Source organism: Vicia villosa, unplaced genomic scaffold (genome assembly GCF_029867415.1).
Source record: "Vicia villosa cultivar HV-30 ecotype Madison, WI unplaced genomic scaffold, Vvil1.0 ctg.000109F_1_1, whole genome shotgun sequence".
Lineage (NCBI taxonomy): Eukaryota > Viridiplantae > Streptophyta > Magnoliopsida > Fabales > Fabaceae > Vicia > Vicia villosa.
Genome location: NW_026705020.1, coordinates 2,816 through 14,027, shown reverse-complemented (window position 1 = coordinate 14,027; position 11,212 = coordinate 2,816). Strand labels below are relative to the sequence as shown.

Genomic DNA, 11,212 nt, shown 5'->3' with positions numbered 1-11,212 from the left:
AAAAAATACGAAAAAATTAACGACAAGAAATATGATAATATTACTTAATAAAAATGTACTAGTATTTCAATTACAACTCAAAAATAATAAAGATTCTAGTCTAATCGTAAATGCATTCTTCTCTTGTTCATTCCTTGAAAACACTTGATGATATCCATATCATCAATTGTATTAAACACCTCTTTCTTCACAAATATCACTAAGCAATCATTTAGTCATGGATTATCCATTCTACTTATCAACTCATTCTTAACATATTTCATCCCCGAGAATACTTGCTCAACACTTGCAGTGACCACCGGTAAGGACAAAACTAGTTTTATAAGTGTGTGTGGTTATAATTAAAATCTAATAATTAATGATGATTTAGAGTTCACAATTGATTGACAATATTATAAACGTTAATTATATGGTTAGTACATACAAATTAAATTTTATACAAAAATAAAGTTTATGCAAAAAAAAGGTTGAAGTGGTTAGATGAAAAAAGTTAATTCTAAAGGTGTGTTTTGATTTGTGCTAATTAAAAGAAGTTGTGCACGAAAAAAAAAGTGTTAAAAGAGGTGAAGGTAAAAAATTAAAAAATTGAAGTGTAATAAAAAATAACAGAATATGCAAAACCCGTCTGTTACAGGTTTTGAACCCAGGACCTCTTGTATAAAACTCCTAAAGGCTTTTACCATGTGGGCAAATTTCTAGAGATTTAGGGTATTCCATGGAATACCCTATACCCCCTTGGATCCGCCCCTGTCCATATGCAATTTCTAATTCAATAACATTATATTACATGTTATATTCTTTGTTAATTCTAACTTCTTTTTCTGCAGGTTTTTACACTGGAATTTGTAGTATTTCTATATGTTGTTTTGACTTTGTTTTTCACCTAATTTTTTAATGTAGTAATTTCATCATTTATTTCACTTATTCATTTTGTCTACCGTCATTTGTAAACTTATTGATTAATATTTAATTTTCTAAATATTTTATTTTTTTTCTACTAACTCATCTGCTTCGTGTTATTCGTAGAATGCATATATAAGTTATATATATCGTGCGGACGCACGGGTGATTTACTAGTTATATCATATAAGTGATAGTTTCGATTGGATTCAAAATCGGTGTCTTATAAATTGAGCCGGAGAAAAACTAATGAGTAATTTTTGCATGGTATCACATAAATTTTTGCTTTCGAGAAAACTATAAAGCAAATATTTGCTATCATAACTGTAAAAGACATTTGTAAATGGCCATGCATGGGATGCGATTGATTTGATTGTGCAACAATTATAAATATTAGTGAAACTATACTAACATTTAAGACTTCTAATGATAAAACTGATTAAGCCCCTACCCCATTAAATTATTTGTGGTTTTCATGTGGTTAATATATAACAAATATTTTACAATATAGTAACCAAACAGAATCACTTAATGTCTTTAGAGAACTTACACTTTACACCCCCGAAGAAGATTTATGGAACGTAAAACACTTATTTCATCACTACCGAAAAAACGTCTTCAACCACGTGATATAGTAATGTGATTTTTATGCGGAAAAAAAATAGGAGTTGCAATGTCATTATCACAACATGTTTATATTATTTAAAAATAAAAAGTAACGAGGAGTCAAAAAATTTTAAAAAAAAAATGTTGTGGCATGTAAAATATGTTGTAACTTCAAAAATTAAGCCATGAAATTTACATAAGGAGAAAGTTTGAATTTTTCAAAATTTAAATTTGACGTGAAAATCATATCGTAACCAAAAATTGTCCAAATCAAAAAAAACTTTTCAACAAAAAGTGATTGACAATGAGTGGATGGATGACGTGTTTGTTTCCATTAAGTTGTTACCATTATTTAATTTGCAGAAAATAAATATAATTTGAAGAAGAGAAATGCGCTGTAAGCAAAATGAAAATGAAGTTTTTTTTTGTAAAAATAGAGTAAACAATTATGTGATAATACGTGAAAGAGAAGAGAGAATAAAAGATGTATAGAATCAAATATGAAAAATATAATAAAATATCTATATTAATATATAAATAATATATTTTATTTTTATAAAAATATTAGATTACACTTGTCTCCTTATAAGTGGTCCACTTCATCTATCCCATTTCTATTATAAGGTAACCTGAAAAAACCTAATTATTTATTTAATAATTAAACGGTTCAATCATAAATTTAAATTTAATATGTTAAACCAATTGAACTTTAAACTCAAAGTCTTTGTCGGTTAGACCTTGATTCAACCTCCATTTGAAATTTAAAAACACAGTTTAATTGCTATAAGTTGCTATTGTAAAAAGAGTTACAATGTTGGCAAATGATAGACATTTATTTGGGCTACTTTGAAAGTTATTATGCATTACAGATTAAGTACTATTGTGATTCTCATATTATTTTCATATATCTTTTATGCAGGTTTTGAATATTTTACTAGTTTACATATAAGTTCTATTTGATTTAGTTTGATATAAAACAACATATATTGATGAACCAAGATGAACAATTGCTCATGTAAAAGACAATAATACACTATCAATACCTTGAACAATAGATCAATCCATGAAGACAGATAGATCAATTCAAACATGAGCCTTAAAAAGTCTAGATAGAAGCAGAAGATTGAACAAGTTAAACAATCCAGCATAACATCCAAAATACAAACACATTTCATATTACACGCCCTAACACAACTGTCATCAACATATACTATTGCATAAGTCTAACGAAGAAACTTCCGATAATACAACTACACAACTGTCAACATATACTATTGCATAAGTCTAACGAAGAAACTTTCTTCCGATAATACAACTACGCACCTTCAATGGAGTAAAGTTCTGTTTGGACTGCACTAGTCGGTGTTATGTTAACTTCCCTCTTCTTTTCTAGTGGTTCAAAGGACTCGAGTTCTGTTTGGACAGCACCTGCTGGTGTTTTCTTAACTGACCTCTTCTTTCCCGGAGAATTCATCTCAGTTCGTGTTTTCTTAACTGACTTCTTTTTTCTTGGAGAATTCACCCCGGTTGGTGTTTTCTTAATAGACTTCTTCTTTCCCGGAGAGTTCACCGCAGTAAGAGGAGTAATGTCCTCTACAACTCTAAAAATGGTCATTTCTAAGATCAACGTTTTGCCCATATGACCAGCGGGCTTAAACAAACACACATCGAACTCTTCAAGGTTATTTTCGAGAGCAAAATGTTTCCACCCACCGGTAATTCCTCCATTGCTACGAATATTATGATAGAGGTATTTCCCAAGCCATTCCCTCTTACCCATGCGTAATATCACATCTTGAGACGACGAAGAAAGATGGTTTATTCTCCATTTATTAGGGAATGACTAGTCGCAAAAAATAAAAAATGAATACAATTAGTATCAACGTATGCATTGTATAATATGCAGGAAGTTATCAAAATTCACAACCAAGTTTAAAAAGGAAAGAAAGGGAGGAAGTACTTCACCACAAAGAATCTCTTGTATACGTGCGTAGGTCGCATAGTTACAAGCAAGGTGTCTTCGGCACATGTTGCCTGGGCCAACTGAAGAGTATTTTCAATCTCATTTTTAGTGACAGACCTTCTATTTGAAGTATATAATTGCTTGCTCCCAGATCCAACCTTTGGAGAGGCCTTTGGAGAAACCTTGGGAGAAAGTTCAGGACCTTAAAAAAATGATCAAAATAAGTTACCAAGACACCGTCACGAAAGTGATACATTGACACGGGGTATAGTTTGAGAAAAATTAATCAATTGAATGTAATAACGTGTTTCAGTCATATTGGTGTCCGATACGAGCACGTGTTGGAAATTAGATACACCATCAATCAGTAATGTCAGTGCTACAAAGAAGAGAAGTGCTTTTTTATTTTATTTCAGTGATTGATTCCACAAAAACACTAGTGAAGTGTCACAATATTGGACTCAAACAAGTACACAGTAAACTGTAATGTCCAACTATTATTGAACAAAAATGCTGCGGTTTTTCAAAATAAAAAATTTCAGCAAGAAATTTCACTCATTCAAATGTTTTGAAGATAAAAAAAATATCCATAGAACAGTAGTAGGATATGTTTCTTTGTGATTGTGGTTTTCAGTGGTGCAGAAATGCTGATAGTTTTTACTATTGCATTCTTTGGATAAAGTAAAAAAAAAAATCATACAACGGTTAAAACTATGTGATCAGTGCGCCACTTTTACCACAAGTGTTCCTTGTTTCTTTCTGTAATCGATAAAAGTAAAAAATATTACCAGACACGGAATTAAGAGCTCTCTCGTGAGATTTAGTGGTTTTTGGTGGTCTTCCTCTCTTCTTACTAGGGACAGACGTATCGGCATAAACAGTTTTTGGTGGTCTTCCTCTCATCTTACTAGGGACAGACGTATCGGCATATACAGTTTTTGGTGGCCTCCTCGTCCGTTTACCAGTTGTTTGGGAGGGAACAGTTTTTGGTTCAGTATCAGTGACTGCATCAGACATGAATAGCTCGTCGGAAGCTGATTCAACACCATCATTAGAAGTCTTGCCATTGGTAGTTTCAATAGGTACATCAAGTGGCACTTGGATACTGTTAGGATGCAAAGATTTCTCAGGTGAAACACCTTCATCAACACCATTAGAAGGAGTCTTAACTTCTTCAACAGAAGTCTTGCCATTAGTTGTTTCAATAGGTACAGTGAGTGGTACTTGGATACTGTTAAGATGCAAAGATTTCTCCGGTGAAACACCTTCATCAACACCATTAGGAGTGTTAACTTCCTCAACAGAATTATCGGTTTTTCGTGGTCTTCCTCTCTTCTTACTCGGGACAGATGTATTAGCATAAACAGGCCTCCTCGTTCGTTTACCAGTTGTTTGGGAGGGAACAGTTTTTGGTTCAGTATCAGTGACTGCATCAGACATGAATAGCTCGTCGGAAGCTGATCCAACACCAGCATTAGAAGTCTTGCCATTAGTAGTTTCGATAGGTACAGCGAGTGGTACTTGGATACTGTTAAGATGCAAAGATTTCTCCGGTGAAACACCTTCATCAACACCATTAGGAGTGTTAACTTCAACAGAATTATCGGTTTTTGGTGGTCTTCCTCTCTTCTTACCTGGGACAGATGTATCGGCATAAACAGGCCTCCTCATTCGTTTACCAGTTGTTTTGGACGGAGTAGTTTTTGGCTCAGTATCAGTGATTGCATCAGACAAGAATTGCTCGGCCGAAGCTGATTCAATACCAACATTAGAAGTCTTGCCATTGGTAGTTTCAATAGGTACATCAAGTGGCACTCGGATACTGTTAAGATGCAAAGATTTCTCTGGTGAAACACCTTCATCAACACCATTAGAAGGAGTCTTAACTTCTTCAACAGACTTATCAGTTTTTGGTGGTCTTCCTCTTTTCTTACTCTGGACAGATGTATCGGCATAAACAGGCCTCCTCGTTCGTTTAGTAGTTGTTTTGGACGGAGTAGTTTTTGGCTCAGTATCAGTGATTGCATCAGACAAGAATTGCTCAGCGGAAGCGGATTCAACACCAACATTAGTAGTCTTGCCATTGTTAGTTTCAATAGGTATATCAAGTGGCACTCGGATACTGTTAAGATGCAAAGATTTTTCGGGTGAAACACCTTCATCAACAGCATTAGAAGGAGTCTTAACTTCTTCAACAGAATTATCTGAGTCCTTTTTCGGGCTACCACATCCTCCCCCTTGTTCAGTATTGACTGCATGCTGACATTTTCGAACAAAATAACAAGCTGCCTTCTCACATAAACTCTCATCAAAGATTAAAACCTCAAACAACGATTCACCGTTGTACTTAAAGACAAGGAAATCATTTTCTTTCAAAGAGTGTTCTTTCACGAATTGTTGCCAACCGTGCGTCAAGTACAAGGTATCGTCTCTACTTGTCACCTCTATATTCCACAGCACTCCACCCGGATCTTTTAGGGTAACACTTTCTGGCAAGGCCTTCTTTATATTGTCACAAAATGTTTTGGGAAGTGCCTGAAAACAAAAAATAAATTCCCATTTCAGAATATAATACTTTGAAAGTTAATAACAAACTATGAACAAGGTCGTCGTTGAGAACGTGCAAGGCGGGTTACCACACAGAGCCTCAATCTTTTTAGGTTCAAATTCAAACTATAGTTAAACGGGGCCTCATAAATATTTGGCAGGTTATACGTGATTAAATAGGACATCTATTTGTTTTTCCCTTGTTAAACTATGATTAACCTACACAGGGCCTCTAAATATTTGAGACGGCTCTGACTATGAAGACCAATACAAACACTAAACACGGCGCTAACATCACACTAACATCGACTTGTCCACAGCACCAGTAATAATTTTAGAAAACATTAGTAATCAAATGTGTTGGTGTCATGTCGGCGTGTCAAGACACCCAACCAGACATTTATACGTGTCAGACACTAAACACACCTTCAATCAAAAGTGGTGATGCTACGGAGATCATAACTATCTCATTGAAAAACAACCCAAGATCAAACATAATACACTCTATGAATCTCCTGACTCATTCACTTCCTAATCTTTTCTTTCATAAGCATGAATGAGTCTACCATGATGCATGCATGATCAGAACCTAAAATGTAAATGTGTGCTTCATCTATAACTATGTAAGCCAAAACAAAGTGTCACAAAAACAATATGGACAGTCAATGAAAACATGCAATGAAACAAAAAAATGAAAGAAGTACTAACAAGTTGTTGATCAAAATCAGAACGGAGAAATTGTGTGAAACGGATGAATTGAAAGCGTGTCCAGTAAATGTCTTCCTCCCATGTTTTGCACACTCCTCCTCTTCTTCCCATCTTAAACAGAACCTGATACGAAAATGGTTGAAAGCTGAAACACTTTAACAGTTAACAGTGAAATTGGAAATGAAGGACAATGAAAATAGAAAGGGAAACTGAGACAAACCCCTATATCAGGAAAAACACTTGTGTTGCTAAAGAAAGAGAGCATAAAATTCCAAAAGTGTGATAGTTTCAAGAGCTTTCACTTCACAAGTTACTTGTTGGTCTAAACAAAATCATTATATTCGTGATTTGATGTATCTTTTTTATTTTTTATTTTTTTAACATGTTACTTTAAGGGTGTGTTTGGGAGAAAAATGTGAGAAAAAATGTGGAAAGAGAGAAATAGGAGATAAATATAGGTGATTTGATGTATTGATTGTTTTAAGAAAAAGATAATAAAAATAGAAGAGAAGGAAGTGTGTTTAACTTTTAAAGAGACTAAAATACCCTTATACTAAAAACAATTTTATTCTATTTAAATTAATTTTATAGAAAAATAAATATAGTTTTTTATTTTAATTTAATAAAAATTACACATGAATTAAATTTTTTATTTACCATAGTTACTAATTGTCTTAAAAATATTTAAATTTAATTAAATAATTAATACATAAATTCGCATATAATTTATTATTGTAGTTTAATTTTAGAGAAAATGGTGTGAAATAGTTTTACGCTGTCAACCAATCACAACCATGTATTCAATTAAATTCATCTTTTATTTTAAAAAAGCTTTTAATGACATGGCAGATTTATGGTTTTCTATTGGATGACAGTGTAAAACTATTTTACACTGTCAGTGCATATCCATTAAACCCTTAATTTTATTATATTAATTATTGATAATTAAGTAATACTATTAAATTCTTACAAGACTACCATTAATGTGATAATTATTTTGAAAAAAAAAATTGATTATGTTTTACATTAATGTAGATATAAAGGAGAAAGATAACAATTTTAAGTCTTTTTTTCCTTTCTTAGCATAATAGAAGAGAAAAGATTTGCATGTGGGGTCCACAAAATTTTTGACTCTCTGTTATACCCCAAAATTTGCCCGCATTATTTTTCAAGAAAACTCCAATCTGAAAATTAAGAGTCTCATATAATCATGGATTTTTATTTCAACAAATATCCTGACATATGAAATACTTAGTTTTTAGAATTTTTCTTATACAGTAATTTGGCTTGCAGTTGAATTTATTCTTACGCAAACGCCAAATACTGTTTATTACTTCACACATGCTATTTATTTATTTACAGATAAATAGTACTGACACAATTGGTACAGAGTTAAATCTTTTTGCAGGCGCAGAATCAGGAAACTCAGACTGTACTGGTAACAGTATATATTAGTTATTTATTATGTCTATGTTTTTTTAACAAGTCATGTAAATAAACTTTCATTTTTCACATAAAACAAAAAGCAAAAACAACAAAAAAGAAAATTAACTTTGACTGTTGATTTTTCACTCTAACTGCTACATGAACAGTCAGTTGACAGCCAAACTGCTGGCAGTACAATTCTCAGTGTTTTGTACCATCAATCAAATCAATCTTTCACAATTCAAAATTCCAAGATTTTTGTTCTAGAAGTCTTCTGAATATCACGCGATTAGCAGAGACTCAACACTGCACAAAAATCAGGTACGCTTAACTGTCTCCTACATAAACAGTCCCTGACTAGGGTTTTCTTGTTTTTACAGGAGAAACAAGTTTTTGAGAGCTCAAATGGGTTTCATGCACATCCATATATCTCAAAGTACCATCATACAAATTTTCAAACTTCAATTCACTCAGACGCACCGTCAGCAGCTCAAACAGTCAACAGACGACCCGTTTGACCAAAAAAGTCAACAGACAGTCAAAAATGAAATTTTTTGTCAAAGTCCATATTTTGTCAAAGGATTCATCATTTGATCATTGGATGATCATAATTCATCAAGGAAAGATCAAAAATCAACAAAACCCTAAGATTCAAAATTAGGGTTTTTGCCTGAAAAGTCAACTCAACTTTGACTGATCATAACTCTCTCATCCTTCATCCAAAAAATTCAAAACAAAGCTTATTTTGAAGGAAATTCAATTATCTTTCAAATGCCATTGATCCCATGGTCATTGGATTCACCATTTGAAAAATATGACCAAAGACATTACAGGTCATTTTCAAAGTCAACAAAAAGACACTTTTTTCAAAAGGACACACAAGGAGCATCAAAAATCATTTTGACATGAGACCAAAGACATTGGTTAGAGGACTCTTTGAGGTTTCCAAAAAGTGCAAGATATCCTTCATATGACAAAAATTGAGGGATTTACACCTTGTTGAAGTTGGCTAAATTTTGGGAAAATGCATGAAATCAACATTGCTCAAAAATGTATTTTTTCCAAATGGGGCCAAGTTTTCATGGTTCAAACATCTTTGCCATGTTATTATGGGCCTCCCACGACCAAGACAAGGCCCACACCTTTTTTATCCATTTTTGGCATAATTTTATCTTATTTTAAGATTAAATTAAAAGGAAAATGAATGGATAAAGAGTAGCTTACAAATCAAGCATGACTCACCCAAGGAATCTTCATTTTTCTGCAGCCAAATGAGGTACAAGGCAAGAGAAGTAAAGGAGAGGAAGACTTGGTCAATTATTCAAGGATTTTTAATATTTAAAAATCAAACTTTCAACCAAGCAATCAATGCTCTTAGCTTCACTTCCAAGCAGCCTTTGGCCTATAAAAGAAGTGGAATACATCAACAACAAAGACACCCACGAAATATAGCAAGAGTATAGCAAGAAAACTCATCAAATTTCTCAAAATTTCCATACACTTTGTAATTTTCAAATTCAATATTCCAATCAATATCAATACAAACCAATCATTCCAATCATCTCCTGGGATCTAATATAGTAAGTTAAGATCATAATTCATGGTTACATGTACATAAAACTCATGCTTTAAAAAGTTACATATTCATGTATTTTTCTAACTTTCGAATCTCATAACTAAGCATGTTTTAATGCCAACTAACGCTTCTAACAAGTTGCTAAGATGGTTTAGGGAAGATTTGAACCCTTACATGCAAGTCTTAACGTGAGAATACACATGTGCCATTCTTGAGGTTCCAAATATGTGAACTTTCGAATCCCATGATGCAGGTGTTTTTTGCCAAAACTAATGCCACCATCGTGTTCAGGAGGTCATTTTAAGTTGACCTGGGTGCCCCTTGTTTTTGTTAATGACCATTTTTGTAGGTTTTTGAAAGCATGAAAATCTGAAGCAAAATCCGCAGGTAAAGTTGTAGGAAAATCCGCAGCAAATTCCATAGGTAAATTGAAGAAGATGATGAATAGTGATGAGGACTCTTTGACTGCACGCGTGGCCTGTCCTCATCTTTCTATTCGCCAGTCAACTGAACGTGGGTCCCACGCTGGACTCTCAAAGTCAGCATGATCTCATGCTACACCTCTAATCACGTGTGCCATGTGACTCAAAATCTCAGCCCTTGATCTCCACTAAAAATCAATCCAACGCATCAGACAAGCAGCCCTATACCATGGACTCTCAGATTAACCACACCTGATCAGTATCCTTTTATTTTCTATTTTTATTTTAATTTCTTTGCAAAATTAATTAAAAATAGTTTTAAAATCCAAAAAAATACACAAAAAATATTTTTAGACTTCTAAAATAATATATTATTTTCTGAAATAAAAATATTTTATTTTCCTTCAAAATTTCAATATTTTGTATAATTAATTAGTATATATTTATATATTTGCTTTTTAATTATTCTAACCAATCAAAAATCATTAAAAAAATTGTTCTTCATGTTAAATATTGTTTATATATTATAAACTAATTTTCTACATATTTTGAATAATTTTATCTTTAAGTTTTAATTATTTTTGTAATTATTTGCATAATTATGTTTTAATTAACTTAAATCAATTTCAAATCAAATTCCAAAAATTCCAAAAAAATTAGTTTTTGTTTTAAAATTAATTAACAAATATTTTGTACATATTTTAAACTTAATTTCTAGGTTTAAATATATTTCCATCTTTTTTCTTCATTTTAATTTAATTAATCATGCATTAATTATAATTAAAATCAATCATAAAAAATCCAAAAACATGCCTTTTATTTTTCTTGCAATTTAAATTCCTAGATAAATGTATAGGATGTCAAATTCATGTAAATAGGCTAGTTTACATTTCCTGCACAATCGATGTAATAGCGTAGATTTACTTTCCGCACTTTACATTTCCGCATTTTAATTTCCAGCAAATATAACCTGCGTGTATGTCAAAGATAAAATTGAACCGTTAGATCACTAACTTCAAAGATAAAATATCTGAATCCAAACACAATCACACTTGCACCTTTTAA

General features: G+C 32.3%; 1 protein-coding gene across 3 annotated transcripts; it reads right to left on the bottom strand.

Annotated features, from left to right (window-relative positions):
- Positions 1 to 2,520: 2,520 nt before the first annotated feature.
- On the bottom strand, positions 2,521 to 7,059 carry LOC131624229 (uncharacterized). Of its 3 annotated transcripts, none has more exons than XM_058895183.1 (5): positions 6,945 to 7,059; positions 6,725 to 6,847; positions 4,258 to 6,004; positions 3,472 to 3,671; positions 2,521 to 3,349 (listed from the first exon to the last, which is right to left on the bottom strand). In XM_058895183.1, exons 1-5 carry the CDS (start codon positions 6,987 to 6,989, stop codon positions 2,822 to 2,824), a joined length of 2,643 nt encoding a protein of 880 aa, XP_058751166.1. In that variant the 5' UTR covers positions 6,990 to 7,059; the 3' UTR covers positions 2,521 to 2,821. The 3 variants fall into 3 exon arrangements, with proteins under 3 accessions (XP_058751166.1, XP_058751167.1, XP_058751168.1); XM_058895184.1 differs by having other exon boundaries at positions 6,725 to 6,869; positions 6,945 to 7,033; XM_058895185.1 differs by having other exon boundaries at positions 3,181 to 3,349; positions 3,467 to 3,671.
- Between the last annotated feature and the right edge of the window lie 4,153 nt (positions 7,060 to 11,212).

What these genes read in the sequence shown, in the direction of transcription:
- LOC131624229 (XM_058895183.1), bottom strand. Translation starts at nt 6,989, where the DNA reads ATGCTCTCTTTCTTTAGCAACACAAGTGTTTTTCCTGATATAGGG. An exon ending in CTGATTTTGATCAACAACTT is followed by an intron (nt 6,005 to 6,724) that starts GTTAGTACTTCT and finishes TTTTGTTTTCAG; the next exon opens with GCACTTCCCAAAACATTTTG. An exon ending in AGCTCTTAATTCCGTGTCTG is followed by an intron (nt 3,672 to 4,257) that starts GTAATATTTTTT and finishes CATTTTTTTAAG; the next exon opens with GTCCTGAACTTTCTCCCAAG.